Genomic DNA, 21,143 nt, shown 5'->3' with positions numbered 1-21,143 from the left:
TGAGCAATTCAATTATAAATTCGCAAAATAATACTGCAAAACATAAGCATAAAGCTATGCAGAGTTCTCTCAAAAGAAAGAAATTCCTCAATAAGGGAAGTTTTTTCTGATTATTGTAAGTTTATCTTGTGAAGAACTAATATTTATGTTTTTGTCTTCGGACTTTAACAAAGCTTTTGCTTTTTTGTTTGCTGTATATTGCCACCATTTTATATTCTTAACACAGTTCTGCGGTGCAGAATTCCATTAATTCATGCTTTATAATTAATGATTAGTGATTTGTTTAGAGACTTTTATCAAAGTTTGTAAAACCAGCCTTTATTTAGTCTTTTAATTATATGTATTGTGATTTACGGTAGAGTAGAAAATCAGACAGAAGATGAAGATTTGGTAATAGGGGCTGCAAATAATAAAGTACTGGAAGAACATTCAGAGGAAGACAAAAAATAGGTTTAATTTTCATGTAAGCAACTTCTGCCAAGTTTGTGATTAAATACTCCATAAATTTCCAATCAACAACAAAGTAATTTTACATGCTATAGTTACAGATGTTTCTGCTCTAGCAAATGCATCTTTTTTTAATATAAGATATTTTTTGATAGATTTCCAGTTCTACTTCATTTAGTTTTGAAAGACTATGATGTTGATGTTGCAGCTGATAAATTGCAGTCACAATTTTGCAGTTTGCACTTCAAAAACTAAACCAGCAGGGAATGACACTCAGTGGAGTTTAACTGGAACACTGAAAGGTGCTGATGGAATTTTAAAGTACAGTGAACTGTCTAGAATAATGTTGGCCATCTTGACCATTCCCCATAGTAATACAGAGTGCAAGAGGATTTTCAGTGTTGTTACTGAAACAAAGTTTAAATTTAGATCCAATATTAGTAATGACATATTAGAAAAATTTTTATTATCAGGCAGGGCCGTGACAGGTTCATAGACCATCATCAGGCAGGTTCATAGTAACTGCCTGTTAAGTTTCTTTCTTAATGAAAGCAAAATATGCCACTGTTCTTAGTATTTCTACAAAAACTAATTATTATTTTTCTATTAAATAATAAAAAAAGGAGCAAATAATGAAAAAAAAATTATATGTAAGTATTTTTATACTATTTAGATTTAAGAATTAGTAACTGAACATTCAGATATTAATTAGTTATTATATAAAGTTAATTTATTATTAAAAAATATTAACTGACATACTGAAAATATTGATATGATGTATGTATGTATTTATTTTTAATTAAATTATGTTATCAGATTATATAAATTAAATGCTTTTATATGGATAATTTATTCTATATTTGTGATATTTGTGTAAAGGTGGCCAGATTTCGAAATTTGGGACACTATATATATAATTTTTTAAATAATTTTCTTACAAATAAATTATTTTAGTGTTATTGTGGTGGAGGTAGTATGTAGGTCAATATATAGAGATCAAAATAAATAATGTTTGTTTTATTTTTTAATAGTGATGTATAATATTTTTAATAAATAAAGAATAAATCAAAATGCAGTATTCATTTTTAAACAAAATAATAAATTTTAACCCTTCTAAATTATTTTGATGAAGTAGCCTTATATTTCTCTGAAGCATGAATATTTCTTAGAATATCTTTTTCTTTTTTGATCTTCTGATAAAAGTCTGTGAGGATTAACATATACTTCAAAGTGTCTATTGTAAGTGGAGTTTTATCACTTCATTTAAAGTAGACAATTTGAACGCAAAAACTATTCATAATAATAAATACACGCTCAGTTGTGCATTAATGCCATGTGGACAAAAGAAAAACTCTAGCAATTTAAAAATATTTGAACAAGGAATCTGGTTCTTACTAACCCTTTCAAGGCCAAAATTTGTGTTCAATCAAACGACCGCAACCGCCTGAAATGGCCGACATTGCAGTGTTGTTTTCTTAAGGTATGCAGTAGCAGATTCTGTTTCTCCAAATGCATTGTATCAATTTATTGCAGGCAGCTTGTCCTAAAAGGCTAATGGAAGCTTCTTTGTTAGGAAGTAGAAGGGATGTCATTTGAAATCCTCACTCCTCTTTGTGCATTAATGGTCAGGAAGAGGAGAAAATTGTTGTGAATCTCAAACGGAATTTTGGGCGTTTTGGTATTTTAAGAATACGGGTTATTGAAGGCTTTCGTTTTCTAAGGGTTAAAATATGCAGTTATTTCCATCCGCCTCTGAACTGAGCACATCTTATTTTTTTACCATTCCAATATTTTTTCATCCATGGTATATTGTTTAAGGTAAACATATTTCTCATATATATCAATTTCCAATAATTTATTATTTTGTGTCATTTTATTAATTAACATAAAGGCTATTTCCACTTGACTCCAAGAAGGGATTTCATTAAGTATGATCCAGTTGAATGTTTCAATCTTCTGAAATACTTCTTTTATCATTTCTTATTCATTTTTTTTTAAATGGCTGGACACTTTATTTAATAGCCCCTTGCGCGACTACAAGGGCTGGAAATGGTGCCCATTTTGTTATGGAAGCCGCTAATAGGTGACCACCATTGCCTTCTATGAAGAGACAGGCAATTACAACCATGCCTTCTCCAGGGTTCAAGCCAGGGCCATCGCTACGTTAGTCAGGGTCAGTAACCACTATATCAACTAGGCGGCATTTCTCCAAATAAGTAAAAGCAGTCTCATAAAATGAAGCAATAGTTTCTCAAAATCCAATAATTTCATATTGTGACATGTGTCCATTCTCCAATTTTTTCTAGAGTTTTTTTTTTACATTTATTAGGTTAAAGTTACCCTCTGTCTCTTTCAATATTGAAGCTTACAAAGCATCTGTTGAAGCAATTACATCAAATTTGGATGCAGTTTGATTTTCACTTGTTATAACTTTATGAAATATTGAAGCCTGAGTGTTAATAAAATGTAGCCAAGCTTCTGTCACTGGATTTTGAAGGAAAATCATTTGGAATACCCTTTCAATGGCGGGAAGTAATGCTAAAGTTTTGTTTGTGAACAACCTAGTATCATTGAAAAATAGGTTTCTACGAAGTTACAGAAATGTTGCAATGTTTCTACTCTAACACTATAAGATTAAAAGTATATGTTAGAAATAACCATTTCTATATCAATTGGCCAAACATCAGTTGATGTTCTTATAGTATTATGGATAATACGCACTGCACATCCAACTCCAATTAAACATGGTTAAGATTTCATTTCAGTTTAACAAAAATATTATTTTTTCCATGTCTGTCAGCTCTTTCAAAGTTAGAATTCATATTATCGGCACAAAGACCAATAACTTTTTCTTTTAAATTATTTTATTCAAGACAAGTAGTTAACTACAGAAGCTGTTCACACATTTTTTAGACGATGTATATTGTATTCACAAAACTAAATTACATAAAATTCTTCTGTTTAAAATGTACTATTTGACATTCTTTATTCTGAACTATCTTTCGACACCGCAATTTCCAGGATAATAATGCCTTTTGAAGTGGAAGAAGAGGTATTCTATCCCATTCCTCCTGAATAGCTTTCCAGAGTCCTGTTAGGGTTTGGGGACAACGTTTGGATAATGCAGTTTTTAAAAGTCCAAAAGCACACAAATTCATAGGTGACCCATCAGAAGATTTAGTAGGGATATCAGTGAAGGGTATGGCCTTAATACCAGTTTTTTGTTCCATTTCTTTTAGGAAATTTACAGTGGATTTTGATGTGTGACTGCTAGCTTTGTCCTGATGGAGTCTCACAGATTGATGGCACTGTGGGTAAAGCGATGGTATTTCATTCAGAAAAATTGGTGATAAAATATGTTCCTGAGAGTATTTGGAGTTAATCTTGACATTTTTTTGCATTCTCTGTATTTTTAACTTTTTAACTTGCCATTATAAGAAAAACCAGCAACAATCATGAATCCCTTAGAAAAACTTTCTTTCGATTCTTTGAACCATGCACTTAAATTTTTTTTCTCCCCTTTTATGATAATAAATGGCTCTTTTTTTGTTACAATCATTTAAATACATCCATGCTTCATCTATTGTGACAATTGTTTTCCATTTTTCTTTGGATAAGTGTTTCTCATATAGAATTATGCAGCGTGTTCTGTGTTGAGTGATATGCTTTAAAAGAAGACGATGCACATTGCATTTTTTCGCTTCTTAAAATTTAAATCAACGTATATAATTTTGTTTACAGTGGACACCAAGCATTTTAATGATTTTGCAACTGTCCTTTGACTAGGGGGATTTTCTTTTAACATTAAACAACGTACCTTTGCAATAGTCGAAGATGTCCGTTTTTTCCTTGGATACTTGTTTGGAATTTTTGTCCCACTTGAGGCTCCAATTTGACGTTTTTTTCCTTTCTTGTTAATGATATTACCTATCGACGCTTTAGATATCACAAAACCATGACTCTCGCATCGTTTTCGGATAACGAAGTATGCATATTTCTCTTCAGAAAGAGCATAAATGTAGCCTTCGAACCACTGCTTTGTTAAATTCGCCATTTTGAATAAAAACAAAACTTTCAAGCCACAGACGATAATTTTGACTTTTAAAAACATAGTACAATTGCAATTACTTCTTTTGAAGCAAACGATTTTTTATTACCACTTACCAAAATCGTCTAAAAAAATGTGCGAACAGCCTCTGTAGTTTCTAATAATATTTGATGTTTCACCAGGCAAGGATTTAAATTCTATTTTTATTTTAACTCCGTAACTCATCTATAAATCTAACACATATTGGTAAAAATTTCATTTCCTCTTGATTAGATGCATCAGTTAAGACTGAAACGAAAAAACTTTTTTTTTTTTTCGCCAAATCATTGTGCAAAGCTCTTAAAGCATAAGGCATGAAAACATTTAGTATTATTGCTTCAGTCTTGGTTCAAGCACATGTAAATTTAGGCTGAAGTGCCACTTAAAGTAGCTTGGACGTACAATCCTTAGACCTGAAGCTATGGTTGTGGCAAATAGTATGATATGCAAAAATATTTTCACTGCATTATAATTTTTCTTCCTTATGACCCATTTACTTGTGTTTGAAGAAATTCCTTAATGACTAGCTACATGCAGCAGCAAAGTTTGGCATTTTATCTTTATTACTATTCATATGAAGTTCAACATCTGTATGTCCACCATGGCTTATTGAAAATTTTGAAGAATGTGCTGTTGAAATTATTTCTTTTTCCCTCTGATGGAGTCAATCTTTCTTTTATTATTTATCGTCTTTTGCCGACTAGGTCACATGACCAGTGGCAGTGAAAGAATGTAATAACTCTTATAGTTTGTTTTTGAGTTTGACTCTTGAAATGATCTGTTCTTGGCTGCATAGCGGTAATCAACAATTATAATAATTGTTCTTGATAAAACTAATCTTGGCCCTATAATGGGTAAATTTATACCACATGTAAATTTCGTGTTTAAATAATGTATATATTGTAAACAGTTTCTTCATTAAATCTTACTGTATTTCATTTGGAACTTGTCATTCTTGAGTTCTTTACATGAAAATGGATATATTGACACTTGATATACTTGTACATTCTCAACTAAATTGATGCTCTCTCAACTCATGAATAAAAGAGAATCGTGAACATAACGTTCAAGTTTATACTACATTGGAATCCCCCCCCCCTTTTTTTAATGGTTATTCCTTCTGTAGGTCTTCGTTAAATGTACACTTTCTTTTTTTGAACCCATTACTAAAAGATATCAGTGGTAAAAATAAAAAATAATTAAATTGAACTGTAGTAAAACATACCCTTATATGTAATCAGTGATGATAAGTTAAAAAAAAAAATATGTGTTTGCGAAATGGGAAACATTGCACGTTATTTTGGCAGATTTTTAAAAAATGTTTTTAACCCTTATGCAAAATCAAAATAACGATGGAGTACATATTTTATGATCTAAACATGACAAAAGAAAGATGATTTTAGATATATCGACAATAAAATTTCAGTAAATGAGAAAAGAATTATTTTTAGTTGTCTTGCAATAATGCATAAGGAGATGATGCATACTAATGTATGAAAAGCACCATTGATAATTAAAAAATGTATGTATATATTATAAATTCAAATCAGAGTTGAATTAATATATCAATTAAAAATTGCTGTGCTGTCTGTAAGTGAAAGTTTGAACTGACTGTAAACTGTGAGAAAAATTCTGTGAATGTTGAGAGGTTTGGAAGAAAAATATAGAAATGAGAAATAGAACTTCTTCATTACAATTTTGCTAAGGTAAACTCTAGATGAGGAATTCCCTGTTAATTCAATCAGTATGTTGCACATCTCCTAACTTGCGCTTCTATTCTCAGTTTGCAATCTATACAACTTGAAAAAATATATATGCATTTAAATTTTTACGTTCTCACACTACTGTTTTTCAAGAAAAGTGGTGTAAATTTGGGACCAAAAAAGAGTTTTAAAAATCAGGACGGGTTGAAAATTCGGGAGTGTCCCAAGCAATTCAGGACTCATGGTTACCTTAATACAAGTGAAAGTAGTTGAATCTGTTATAGCAAAATGAAACTTCGCATTTGTATTTCAGTACCATTTGATTATTGCCTATTAAATGATGAATTTAAGTAAATTCGGAGTTCTTTAGAAATGGCATCCCCGTGCAGCTTGAAAATCTTGCAGGGACTCATCATCTCTGAGTGTTTCATATTTGAAGGTTAGCAGCTAATCTCTTGCTTTCCTTTGGTATTAAATTGGGGATCTGCAGATCCAGATTGAAATCTTTTAGTCTTCATCATTATTTTTGTATACCTGTTAAAATTTTACAAATTGTATTTTTTTTTTAAAGTAAATGTGTTTATTTTTATGTTTTCTAGGTGTAGGTTACAAGAATATGTTTGGGCTTAGTGGACTGCTTACTGAATTAAAGGTATTAATTTTTAAAAATTGCAGTGTTGCAGAAAAATCTAAAAAATCTTTTCATATTTACATTTCATAATTTTTACAAATGACAACTGTTGCTCTTTAACCTTTTAGCTGTCATATGCCCGAAATAATCTCGGGCACAGCACTAGTATTCCAAAATGTCACACCCGAATATTACTCAAGCTAATATTTTTTTTTTTTTTGAGTGCATTGTATTGTTGTACCCGAATATATATCGTGAGAAGTTTATTTCGACTTCAGTTCAACAGATGGCAGCATTTGATTGAAGGTTTCAAAGGATAGAGGTTAAAGTTCAGTGTGCTGCATTTTTTTGATTTTTTGACTTTGAGGCAAACATTTCATTTTTGGAATAAAAAAAATTGACAATTTATGCACCCAAATCATCAAAATAACTTGACAGTTAAAAGGTTAAAAATTAAATGAATAAGATTTTGTAAAGCTGATTTCTTGTTTAAACGTTGTGCTATAAAATGAATGACCAAAATTAATTTTCTTTCTTTCTTTATTTAATCGTTTTCATCCATTGCCATAAATATTCAGTTTTAGATACTTGTAATTTTTTCTTCCTTTACATTGTGCTATATTTGTTACATATTAATGCATTTTCTAGTTATTTTTTCAAAACCATGTATGTAGCTTTTAAAATAATATAAAAAAATATGGTGTGTGTATGCAGGCACATTAATGCATATGTGTACGTGTTATTTCATAGTCTTGATATAAAATTTTGTGCATTTGGTATCTGTGAATTGTTTTCAAGGTGCTCATTTTTCATCATATCAATAGTCTACGGCAGTGGCTTTCTGGCCGCCTAAGCAGTTTTTTTCAACCCTTGTGTACTTTTTAATTAAGCATTTGTTGCAAATATGGTGTTTATAGTTTTTCAGGCATAAAGATATGGATTGATTTTATATGTGCAAGTTATTTGAGGAGAAAAGATAGAATGACTAGGTTAGGTTTTTGTCATTTTGTGCTTGTACATCAGACCACATGAGAAGAGTAATGTTGAAGAATTTCTCATTTAATGCAGGTACTAAATTTAGTTTGCCAACAGGCAGCTGCTAACACTTTAGTATTCTCAAATTCCTTGTTATGGGGGTTATTTAGTGGTTAATATAACATACTGAAATTCCTGAACTCAGTGTCTGTCTAAAATTTAATATTTAGCTGTCAGTACATTTGAATTATAAAGTATAACAAATAAAAAATTCTTGCAGGCAGATATGAATTTGAATTATTATTATCATTTATATTTTATTTATGTATACTTATTTATTTTTGTTTTGTTAAAAGTGCTTTTAACTTTTGTTAAAAAAATGTGTCTTTATGATCGAGTATTTGGCTCTCATGCAATTTGAGTTTGAGACCACTTACATGTGGTAAACCAATAGCACGAGTCACTGGTCTATCTTGATATACTTTAAATATTGATTATGGCAGACTGTATGAACAGCTACTTAATATAATACTGCCACACATATTTTCATGCATTTTCCCCTTTTTTAATAATTAAAAATGAAGGTGCAAAAATTTTATGAATATTTTTACAAATTTTATAATTTACAAGTTTTATCAATATTAGTTCTTACTACTATCTTGATTTTAAAAAAAGGAAACAAATAAAAAATTGACAAATTTAGTCTTTCTTAAACCAAGACAGATTTAGTATATTAAAATATAACGTGCATGTTTCAAACTATTTGAAATTTTTCTCAGCAAACAACAAAGTAATAAATTTTTTGCTAGGTATGTCTACTTTAAAAATGAATTAAGTATTGATTATATATACTTATAAGAAGTGAACAGAGATATTAAAACGAGCATTGCTGTTTCCAATATATCATCAATATCTGCTAGTGAAAATATTAATGAACTAGCAGAAGTACTAGATGCCAGTTAAGTTAGATTGAGAGTAATGGATCTAACAACACAGAGAACAATACTGCTGTAATCCTTCTCTAATAATGATGCAAAACATACAATTCATAGTCATACATTCTTCAGTCTGATGCAATATGGAACCCACATTAAAAACTAAAATTGCATATATAGTAAAATAAGCTAATTCTCTCTCATTATATCAGCAACAATGGCATGCAGTTTTCAATGATTTTCGTCTTTCTAATCAAATGGTCATAAAGGCTCAAGTTCCATCCTATAATTCACCTATATTCAATTTTAGTCGATAAAATGTGGGGAAAATTTTATCATAATTGATCAAAAATCAATAACGCGAACAAACACGCAAACAGACATTCTTCTTTATCTGTATGGATTTTGTAAAACTTACCAATTTTTTATTAACGAACTCTACGATTTGAAAGCGAGCAGCAGCAGCAACGCTTTTCGAAATAAAGCATTTTTATCTCCAATGCGCAATGCTGTTGCCACTTGGAAAAGTGAGTATGAAAATTAACTCTCTCGCTGCATATCCCGCGATTTCCACGGGCAACGTAGAAGTAGCAAAATTTGCGCAACCCGCGATTTCCGCAGGGATGCATTTTTGCCATCTATTTAACTGTGCAATCCGCTCTTTCCAAGTTCAAGGTTTCTTTTCAGCTTTTTTGTGATGTTTAATTTTTTATTTACATGTGGGCTAACAGATGGCGCTAATTGTCCACACTTCTGCCAAATATACAAAAATATGTAATGTAGCAGTTTGTGCTCGCTTTTCAGAGCTCAAAGATGTCTGGCAGGAAACGTTTCGCGAGTGATATAACCTATATTCCTGACGATATTTCCGACACTGATAGTAGTTCTAACTCTGATTTCAAGTATATTGATGATAGTTATAGCGAAACTGATAAGAATTTCTCGGATTCCCTCTGCAGATAGTAATGAATCTGAAAATTCAGTTTCTATTGAAAACATTCGACAGTGGTGCAAATTTGGTGCAAAATTACATTATGCAAATATTATCATTAATATATATGTTTTACCTTTGTATTTTATGAAATAAATAATAATTTAACCAATATTAATTTTCAAAATTTTCCTTTTATACCATGATTCTTCAATTTCAGTATTCTGACATCCTTTATCTATAATCTAATTCCATATTTAAAAAAAAAATCTTTAAAAAATTTTTTGTATATTTTAACTCTAAAATATATGTAGATTTGAAATATGTAATAAAAAGGATACATAATTTTTGAAGCTATTTTGATAAAAAAATGTACGCAGTGAGAGGGTTAACACTTTCAGAGTTTTAAATTCATATTTTGGCTGATTAAAGTAGTATGATGATGGGAATAGCTGAAATCGCGTCCCACAAATTTTTGAAATCGGAAATAACGTATATAAGGTTTGGTAATGCTATTTTTATTTCATTGTAAAACTTCAAATTTTTTGATTAACAAACTCTAGGATTTGAAAGCGAGCAGTGGTAAAAAATTTTCAAAATAAAAAAAGTAGTGTCTCCGTTCTGCAAAGCTTACGCTTCATGCATCCACAATAAATATTTATTTAACACGGCAACCTTCATCGACTTCAGGCTCGCATTGTCAATTGCTGCAAAATGTGTATGTGTGTTTTCTTTTTCACATATACAAAAAAATAAATGTTTAGAAGTATTCATAGTCCAAAAGTATCCATAAATAATCAGTACTGTTTGCATTAAAAATTACTGATTTGTTATTCAGATAAACTCAGAAATCTGGAATTTTTTTACTCTGGACTTAAAAGCTTATGCGGAAACACATGTTGTTCTTTCTTCAAAATAGACGTTATTCTTTGTTGATGTGTTAATGTTAATACTGATGAATTAACACTGTAGGTTTCTGTAATGGTTAATAATGAATTTACTTAACCTTATTTCACATTTATTTCCTAATGTATTTTTGTTTGATATTCCATCCTATATTTACTGTTATAAAATTTATTTGAATTCATATTTTTCACTGGCATCTCTCATCCAAATAATTATGAGTGCTTTGCCATAATTAATTTAAACTCATTTTACAATTTTTTTCTAATGCAGTTTTTATATCTATCTATTATTTTCTTATATTTTATATATCTTATATATATATATATATATAATATTACCCACATCTTTCTATGTTATATATTTATATTTTCTTGTTGTTGATTACATTATCTTACCTATTAGTAATCCAAAAGACATGCACTTTATTTGTAATCGATCCTCCAATGACTAGGCTTACCGTATTGTTTTTGCTTAAACCGGAAGAATTTTGAGAAAATACTCACACAGAAAATAAAACCTGAAAAAGCAACTCCTAAGAAAAAAGGAAAATAAAGAAAGATTGTAAAGGCTAAATAAAGAAGTTATTAACAAATTACAACAGTGAGTTAAAATAAATATTTAGTAACTCAATATATTATTCATTAGTATTTATCATTAGTGTTCACACTAATGTTTTCACACTAATGTTTTTATCACTAAACTTTGTTTAAAAATTCTTTGTTATTTTTAACAGTATCGGAAAATTCACTGCAATTTAGTTGACTATTAATTTTGCAGCTTAGTACTTTTACTGTCGATTCAGCCAGTTTACCTCTTTCTCCAAACCATTTTTTATGATGCTTATAATTGACTGTATTCTTTTGATTGCTGCCAGTGAGTCTCACATGCTTGAAAATGTATTCTGTCATTTAAATGGCACTGTGCAATGAAATGTGTTTTTCTGAAATGACTGAAATTTTGTATCCATTTTTTTCACAATTTTTATTTTTCTAAATTTCATAATTAGCTGACTAAACCTATTGAACTCAATTCATCAAAAACTTGATGCATATTTATTTGTATAATTTGTGACAGTTTAATTCATTTTTTCATTTGAAGCTTCAGTTTCAGACCATTTTAATTTACTTTTGTCTATTCAAATAAAAGATACCACCAAAACTTGTTTCCCATAGCTCAGTATTAGAAAGACATCAATCAAAAAGGTCGTAAATTCTTGCAGGGTTGTATTGATATTTATAGTTCCATAATTTTCTAATATAAAACTTATTTATATTAGAAAATTTCAGGTGTGTCATTTTTACCATGGTCTGTGCGTTCATGTGCACGAAGCAGGCTTTGTTTTGAAAAAACTTCCTCTAACCCCTTAAGGACCAGAGCCGCTACAACGAAGGGCAGTTACGGGACCGGACCCTCTGAAATGGATCGCCGCCACTTGCCCGCGCATTTTCAGCAGTTGAGCCTAATTTTACAAAACAAATCATATAAAATCAGCATTTTGATATTATGACTTTTTGAATTGCATATTTAGTGTACTTGTTTTTAATTTGTATTAATATAAAAAATATCACATTAATAGAAATAAATTAAACAGGCAAAATACTAAAATCATAACTTTACACACAGAAATAAATACTGTAAACATGAAAAAAAATTTACAAAAACGACATTTAAAAAAAAATTAACTGTAGGTAATTAAATTCCAGTTTAAAAATTCTGCTGTCTGTGAAATAATTCAAAACAAGGATCGACACACAGTCCTACATTGCATATTTGACACTCAAAACACGTTGTTTGCTTTCGCTTTTCCTTGGTTTTAGCGCACACAACGCATCTTCTCCTACCATTATTACCTCCTCTGTCAACGTAAATTTTCGGAAACTGTTTTCCAGTTAGATGAAAAGGTGAAGTGTCCAGTGATTTTGGAGAAATTTTTAAGTAGGTCTCTTAGCCATGGCTAACGGAATGAAACTGAATATAACCCAACACATGTCACAGAACTTCAAAAGACACTCAGAAATATTTCATCCTCAAACATTGTGTGACATCAGGTTTATATTAGAAATTTTCTAAATCGAAAACTGCGTCCACGATTACCGGAAAGTGATCAAGGAAAGACCCCCACTGGCGGAATATCCGTTACTGATCACGTTAATATGTACGTCATATGTAAAGTAAATACATTATATACCAAAATATAATGCCTGTGTCATTATATATAATGCCCTTTCAAGGCATTATATATAATGACCTATTAAATCAAAGAAGAAAAACAAAAACGCTGGCTCTTTCCTGAGAAATGCGAGCAAGACTCATTACGCGTTGAGAAAGCTGATAGTCTTTCCCCTTCTGTAATATGTTGTAATGTTACTTTTAATTAACAAAGAAAGCTTATGTTAAGTTTCAAAATAAATAGAAAAATAAAAACAAAAATAAATAAATAAAAAAAGAAAATCCTAACGAAATAAACAAAAATGCCCTTTAATTCACAGACGCACTTATAAAAAGCCGTGATTTCCAATTTGTTTATTTCAATCAATCTATAAAAACCAGAAGCACAAAACAGAAACTAATGCCAACACATGAAGGTCAAATGCCGCTTGAATCAATCCATGTGAAAACATTTACCACTTTGCCCCATTTATTGGCTTTTAAAAATTCAAATAAATCGTTCCGTTTTAATGTCTCGCATACAGGACTCTGGGCTCGTAGGAGCAGAATCGTTGCGTCGCATATACGGGATGCTGGGCTGATAGGAGTGGAATTATTGTGTTGCGTATACGCGACGCTGGTCCTGAATTGGTTAATAATATGCGTCCATAGATTTCGTCAGAATGAATAGGACTTCGAACATTCCAAACAAAAAATTTTCTTCCGTAATAATCACACTAAATAAATATAAGGCACAAGTAAACTGATAAGTCAGGGTTAACTTCATAGCTTGACAATATTTAGCAGAACAACATGTCTTTAATCTTCACTCTTAAGATACATTGCCAAGAGTGTATAGCAGAAGCCAGCCTATTACGCTAATGAAGCATATCACTGCACAAACAAATGCCTGAAGCTTAAGCCCCGCAGAATGGAGACGCTACTAGTAAAGCAGATTTTCATCTCCAGCTTGCGAAACTGTGGCTACCTGGAAAAGTAACGGCAAAAAGTATCATATTTTCTAGTTTTTATTTAATATTTCTGATTTTAGCTATTCTTTTTTGGAAATAAGTGGACATCGACCTTTTCCAGGACCCAGAAAATAATTATAGAAAGTTTGGTGATGATAGCTATAGTAGTGACTAGGTTATTAGAGGACAAACATGCAAACTTTCTTCTTTATACATATAGATTCCCAATTTTCTTGCATTTTAAGAATTTGTATTACTCTCCCTGCCCTATGTGGTGATTTCATAAACATTATTATGTTCAGCACCTTTCTAGATTAAATCCTATTCAGAATTATTCATAAATATGGAAACAGCAATTTTGTAAAACTTCTTTTTATTCATCATGATTCTATTCACACATCTTTCTCAAACTCAGAAATTCTATTGTAAATTTTTGAAAATATTTAAATTTAATTGCCCCTTTATTTTTTTGTATTGTTATATTGTGTTTTGTTTTATTTAGTTGTGCTCTTAGCGTAACAGTTTTAGGGTTTATTTTGTGTGTAATCGAATTTGTGTCTACATATTTTTTATATAAATATTTATTTCTTATATAGAATTGTAAATCTTTGAATTTTGAATCAAGCAGCTTTTAAATTAATTCAGAAGTCAAACAACAATTTTTTTAGCAAGCTTTTAAATTGTAAAAATAGTACAAATAAATGAGATAATAGGCAAATATGTTTGACAGAGTTTAGTGACAAGTTTTGTGAAGCCCTCTAATGGATTCCCCTTGAAGTTTCCATGAACCTTTGCTGAGCTTTATAAATATGGCTCCAAGAGTTGGACAGCAGTAATTAATCAGCTGTGAGACTTAATGTTTCAAGAGAGTTAACTGAATTGCGATTTAAAGTTTATTTTGTTAGTGATTTTGAAAAGTAATGATATTTTTCTTGTGCTAAAGAGAAACTGCTTAATATCCACATTCTCCTTTAGGTTATTTGTTGCACTGCATATTGTGAATTTGTATAATAGTCAATTTATTTCTTTTTTATATGGAGGAGTTATTTAAAGAGATGTCAATGAACCTGTAGCCTGCAACAACATTTTACTTTTAAGTATGAAGTTGTGGTTACTTCCAGCCGTTCATTCTGCATAAAACCTTTAGATTTGTAATTGAGACTCAAGTGATCATATGATTGAAATAAAGCCTCCAGGAATTACAACTATATTTTTTCATCTTTACTAGAAAATATTCACTTCCTTATATAGATGGTCCCAGCCAATATATCTATTTTTATGTTTTCTGTGCAAAAATACTTGAGTACTTATTTTTTCCTCAAAAAAATGCATCCTTGGAGTAAACATGCAAAAGTATGCATCTGTATTTTTTAGAAATTTCTTGGTATCATATCTGTGAAACTTATTAATTAGAATTATAAAAATTAACAGAAAAAAATTATAGCACATTTCTGTTTGAAATATTGAAAAATTATTATTTTCACCCTTGAAGTAACATTACTTAAAACACTTTCATTTGCTGTAATGCTTGTAATATTCTGAAAGCTCTAGCTTCTTTCAGTATTTGCTATAGATTGGTCATTATAATATCTTGATAAAAGAAAACAGTGGGATTAAAAGGTGTGTAATCCTGTAAATGAAATGGTTGTAGCATATTTTTCTGGTTAAAAACGTTTCTTTCCTCAGATACTCTTTTCCAAAATGACATGTGCATAATAGTTGAAAACAGTTTTAACTCAATTTGTACTACATTGTTCTTCAATGAACTACATTGTTCTTTGAGTGTCACTTCATATATTTCTTTTATAAAGAGTTGAACTTAAAATAGCCAAATTTAATAATTGGAAGTATCATGCATATGACATGATTATTCTGCAATCTTTCTGAAAACTGAAGTTTGTCTCTTTGCTTAATGTTCTTCATCAAATTGGCAATATTTTTATTTCCAGATTTCTATATTGAGGCTTCTTCCAGTAAAAGATGTTATTTCTTTATCCGCTGTTAATAAAGACTTCAGCAAGTTGGTCAATTCATCTGTCCTTTGGAAATTTCTGTATCAAAGAGATTTTGGACATGGTATGTAATTTATACTGTAAAAATGTAATTTAAAATATGTGCTATATAAATGCTCAGTCATGTTAATATTTTTAAATAATATCTGAATCACTAAAATACATGTAGATATTTTTTAAAATCCTGTGTTGAAAAAGGGTCAGAGCTTTAATCTATATTCAGTTGCTTATAGGGAGCATAAAAGCTCCTTATTATCAGCCCTTGTTAAATTAGTCATGGTTTCCTTCAGTTTTGCATTATATCATTATGTTGTTTCTTGCATCACAGTTCTTTTAAGAGAGCTTCAATCAACTTTAAAACCACCATATTTTTGTATGAGAATTAAAACAATATTTATATTTAGGTATTCTTGATGATTCCACAGAATCTGATGAAAAAAATACATGGAAAATGGTATGTTTATTTATTATTGTTGTAAGTATGCTTTTATACATGCTGTATTATTGTATTTTGAATTGTCGTAACAATATCCATATATTTTCTGCCATTTCTTTCGTACCAGAAATGTTTTAAACATATTAGTCTTTTAGATGAAAGGTGGCTATCTAAAAATACACTACGATCTTACTCATATATATGATTTATATGGGACTTGAACATTTCAGTTTAGAAATAAATATTTTCAAAAAACATCAAATATTTAAGAGAATTTTTTTTTGTGTACTATTTCATATGATTAAAATCTGTGCATCGTACCTGCTAGGTGCCAAAAAGTGTGGCAGGTGTATAACAAAAAAGTACCCTTAAAACTTGTCAAAACAACTAATCAGTTATTCTTAATTCAAACAGCACTAAGTGCCCTATGAATATCATTTGCAAAATATAGTTTTAGAAATTTCTCCTTGTCAACATACATACTTTACTTCTCCTTTTGCAGTTGGCTGCTGAAGTTTGTAATTGTCCCCAGTTGTAACATCAGAATAAAAGGTTGTCATGCTGTTTGATATTCAATTACTGATATTTAAAATAAAAATTGTTTCAGACATTGTTGCATGAATCATTTCTCAAGCTGCAGTAGAATTCATAGTCATGTGGTGATGCAAGCAAAACATAATAAAAAAATGATTCGCCAGCTTGGCATAGGGTTGTATAATATTCAGTAGGTAAAACATTAGCAGTAAACTGATATAATATTTTGGTTTTAGATTAGGTTTCCAACCAAGGAATAAATTAGCTACAGAGCCAAATTATTGATCGTACAGATTTATAATAATAAATGCGTTTCAGCATGGAGGTGTTTTATTTAGTGCTTAAGTGAAATTAACAATCAGGGCTCTCCACATGCTTTATTATGAAAAAATGGCTACTGTGCATGTATGACACATTAAGTATATGATACTCTCATTCAGAATTTCTCCCTTTTCGCAAAAATTTATAAAAAGGGGGATGGTAGTGATCGGGAGATCTGAATATTAAGATCAATCTGGATTTCGTATTTTGTACTGTATATGTTATTACTATCAGCTTTTAAACAAAATTGTATCGTTATTGGAATTTTTAGGGAAATGCAGAGCAGTCCAGCTTGCGTTAGTTTTCTTGCTTTTGCAGAATTTTTTGCTCCTGATCAAGGGGAAGCCGTTTTGCCCTCGATATCGTTTGGGATTTTAAAAAATCTATGCTGAATTCAAGGTTGTCGAGCTGCCTGTTTTATTTTCCATGTTGATGTGTTTCTCTTGCGTCTTAATCATTTAATATTTACAAAATTTAAGGTTAGAAACTCGTGCTTACGTGCCCTGAACAGTCAGTTTCAAAATAAATGCAACTTATTGCTTACTTATGAAAAATGCAAACTGCATTGACACTACTTGAGCATTGATTTGTTAGATATTACTAACTGTATCCCTAGAAAATGAAAATATTAATGTAAACTTTATAGAAATGTGATGTATGATTTATATAAGGCTATAGTGTAGTTTGTATGTTATACATGTATTACAAATCACACTATGATAAAATTAGTGATTAATTATTTAAAAGCTTAATTTGTTGATGTATTTTGTGCGTAAAGTATTTTAATTCAGTAGTAAAATTTGAGATTTGGGAGGCCATCACATATTTGGGGGTTTTGATCAGATTAGAGAGCAGTCCTCTTGAAGAAAAATATAATTTTTAATTTAAATATATATTTATTCTCTCAGAGATACCAGTCATTTTTAGAGATTGTCACAGCAACAGAATTATGTGTGCATGTGCATCTCTGTAGGTATGTTACATAGCTGCCAGCTCTATAGGTTTTTTTACGCATCTCTCGATTCCCTGTAGCTCACTGAATCTTCTGGTTTTTTAATTTTTAGTCTTTACTAAACTTACTTTTTAGCCATTAGTTAAAGTGGTTTTCAGAAAATTTCCCTATTCCTACTGATATTTAGCATATTTTTTCTTATTAAATGTTATTTGATATTCAGCCAAATGTTTAATCATTAAATATTTGTACTTAATTTTGTTTTACAACAATATGTAAAGTCATTAGGTCCTTTCGGAGTAGAAAACAAGAAAAACATGCACTTCAAATAATTTTATATTCATCATATTTAAAAGTATTTTGATAAATTAAAGCTTTCCTTCCCTACTCGGAATTTTCTCAGTATAAAAGTTTAAGAAATTTACAAAATGAAATCAGCCAAAGACAATAGAATTTAGAATTTGTAATCAAATATTAATATATTATATGTCAGAATCTTGTTAACTGAAACTGAATCATGTTATAAAGCTTAAAACTGAATCATGTTATAAAGCAAATTTAAATCAATTTTGAGTTTTAAAATGAAGCTGTCGCGTAGCACGGAAACCTTTTGGAACCTCCAGTGTTTTCATTTTATGGTTGGCAGGTATGATGTGTTTGTTAGCTAAGAAATCAATTTTGTGAAAATTTATATTTTTATACAGCCTCTACAGTTGTATTTAATAACAGTTTATACTCATTACAAAAAACAAAACACAAAAGTTTTGATTCCCATGTGACAAGAATTAGCCAAAATTTTCAAAATTTGGGAGTTTTAACATACATACTTTGATTAATCAATTGAATTATAAATTTGAGATTGATTTTTTCTTCTTTAATAACATTCAGTAATATTCTTTTATAATTTACTATTCATTTATGCTTTAATTTATAATTTTGCTACTTATGGTTGATTTTTTTCCCTTTAATGTCATTCAGTAAATTTTTTTTGTGATTTGCTATTAATTTATTCTTTAATTTATAATTTTACTACATATGGTATGATGAAATGTTTTTGGTAATCATATAAATATGCGATCTACCACTTTTTGTTTTATGCTATTTTTTAATTTGAACATGTAATAAAATGACGGAAAAAGAAATGGTTAAAATAATAATCAATATTAATGCAACCATCTAAAAATAAATAAATAAAGGGGTAGATCACATAATTACACGAGTACCGAATTTTCACACAAGTAGTTTCTTAGTTTTCTGTGTAATGTTTCTAAAACACATTTTTAATATTATCATGTAGTTTTATTACTTTAGAATCATAAAAAAAATCATTAAACTAGAAGTATGTTTCATTTTTAATTTATGCAAGTAATGTTACAAGTTGGCTGTATGTCAATATTGAAGTCTACCACTGTCTTCTGGAAAATATATTCGAAAGCTCCTGTGAATAGGATCTCCTTTTTTAAAAAATATATTAATAAATACTTTTCACAACAATTTCCATAGCAATGCTTGCCACTTAACATCAGAAACCTTTTTCTAAAACTGGTTTTCATTTTCAGTTATATACAAAATGCAGACATTTTGCTGTTCAGTTTGTATATGGCTCCTGAGTATCATTACAGATTTTAAGATTAAATATCTCAAACAATTTTTGTAATACAGGATTTAAGTCAGTGTTTGTGTTTAATTTTTTATAAATGAGTATAAACTTTTACTGAACAGAAGTATTATTTAAATATTATTTAAAAATACCTGGAGATTATTTTTTTTTTTTTGCATCTTGTTATTTTAACAAAGTTGATTTTTTAAATTTAAAAATCCTAGAACATGAATATTTGAATGATGTAAAAGTATTTTGATATACGAAATATGTGTATGACTAATGATTGCAAAAATAAAGGTCACATAAAGACATTACGTCTGTATAAATATACATGCACCAATTCCTGATTTCTTTCATTGTTCTCATTTGAAATGTATGAAACTAAGCCAATTAATGTATATTTTGTGACAGGTGTCATCTATTTCATGTTTTCAAACATCACATGCAGTTCTAAAATTTAATTAAATGATGATAAAGTTCAAGGCTGAGATTTGGCTGAATCAGTAATTCCAGATTTTGAAATTTTCAGAATTTAGATCTTCAATTCAGGTCTAGTAAAATGAATCTAGAAATTATCAAATTAAAAATATGAAGTACAGTACAAAGTCCAAAATCCGGAATGATCTAAAATCTGGACCTCAAAACAACCAACAACGTTTTTTCTCGTAGGCTTTACGCATGCGCATTTGATTCTCCCTTCCGCATATAATAAAATATCAGTAGAGTTCTGATTCTTTATTTCACTTTGACACTAGAAACAATCATTTTAGCGTAAATTTTTATGATCAGTAATTTGGCTCCGTTGCTGCGTGCGTATGTGCTTGGCATACATCTCAAACCCAGACATTCCACATAGATACATCATTGCTCTGATGCCAACATGGCGAATCAGTATTTATTATACTTTCCTTTCATCACCGCATGCTTATCAAAACATGACAAATTGAGTCATGTAGCGATGCGTAACAATTTTTTTATGTTAGTAATTGAATAATAAAGGTGTATGGTAACCTTTTATGTTGACATTACGCCTGGCGATGATTACAGATTTAAGTTAAATGTGCTAAAAAATGTTGACGAGGAAAAATTTACCAAAAATTTCTTTCCATATGCTAAAAATAAATTTTGTTGATGACACTCATAGACCCAAAAATTACATTTAGGGGTATTCGAGTTAAGAACAACTGATTTGTTATTCACATAAACCCAGAACCAGTGCCAGGGCTCATATGGCCGCACCAAGTCACAGAATTTAGGACCCACAGAGACTGCATTAGGCGATAAGATATCTAGCACCGGCCCTCAATAAGGCTTAAGTATATGTGGGAATTTATTTATTCAGAACTCTGATAAGCCTTAAGTATGTTCAAGAAATAGACATAAGTATAATGAATAACTAAACTAATACAATTCTGGCTTAATTGTCTCAATAAGCAATAGAAGCAAGATAAAATTTAGCGGAACAACTTGTTGCGAGTTGCCAAGCTCATGATGCATAGCCAAATTTGATGATGATAGCCGCTAACTTTAAAGGTTTTCGGATATCGTAAA

At 29.9% G+C, this 21,143-nt stretch overlaps 1 protein-coding gene across 7 annotated transcripts in view; it reads left to right on the top strand.

Annotated features, from left to right (window-relative positions):
- LOC118179943 (F-box only protein 7-like) overlaps positions 1–21,143 on the top strand; it is a 70,050-nt gene that overhangs the window by 21,085 nt on the left and 27,822 nt on the right. For 4 of the 7 annotated variants that reach the window (XM_085819264.1, XM_085819261.1, XM_085819267.1 and 1 more), the window contains 3 exons: positions 6,837–6,889; positions 15,684–15,810; positions 16,151–16,221. In XM_085819264.1, the coding sequence (XP_085675390.1) occupies positions 6,837–6,889; positions 15,684–15,810; positions 16,151–16,221 (251 nt within the window). The remainder of the gene's footprint in view (positions 1–6,836; positions 6,890–15,683; positions 15,811–16,150; positions 16,222–21,143) is intronic. The other 3 variants (XM_085819266.1, XM_085819262.1, XM_085819265.1) reach the window with 1 other exon arrangement.

The sequence above is a fragment of the Stegodyphus dumicola genome, chromosome 6, assembly GCF_044657685.1.
Source record: "Stegodyphus dumicola isolate Sdum_Otavi_A_Nest chromosome 6, ASM4465768v1".
NCBI lineage: Eukaryota > Metazoa > Arthropoda > Arachnida > Araneae > Eresidae > Stegodyphus > Stegodyphus dumicola.
The sequence above is the reverse complement of the archived record's forward strand: the minus strand, read 5'-3'. Positions and strand labels throughout refer to the sequence as shown.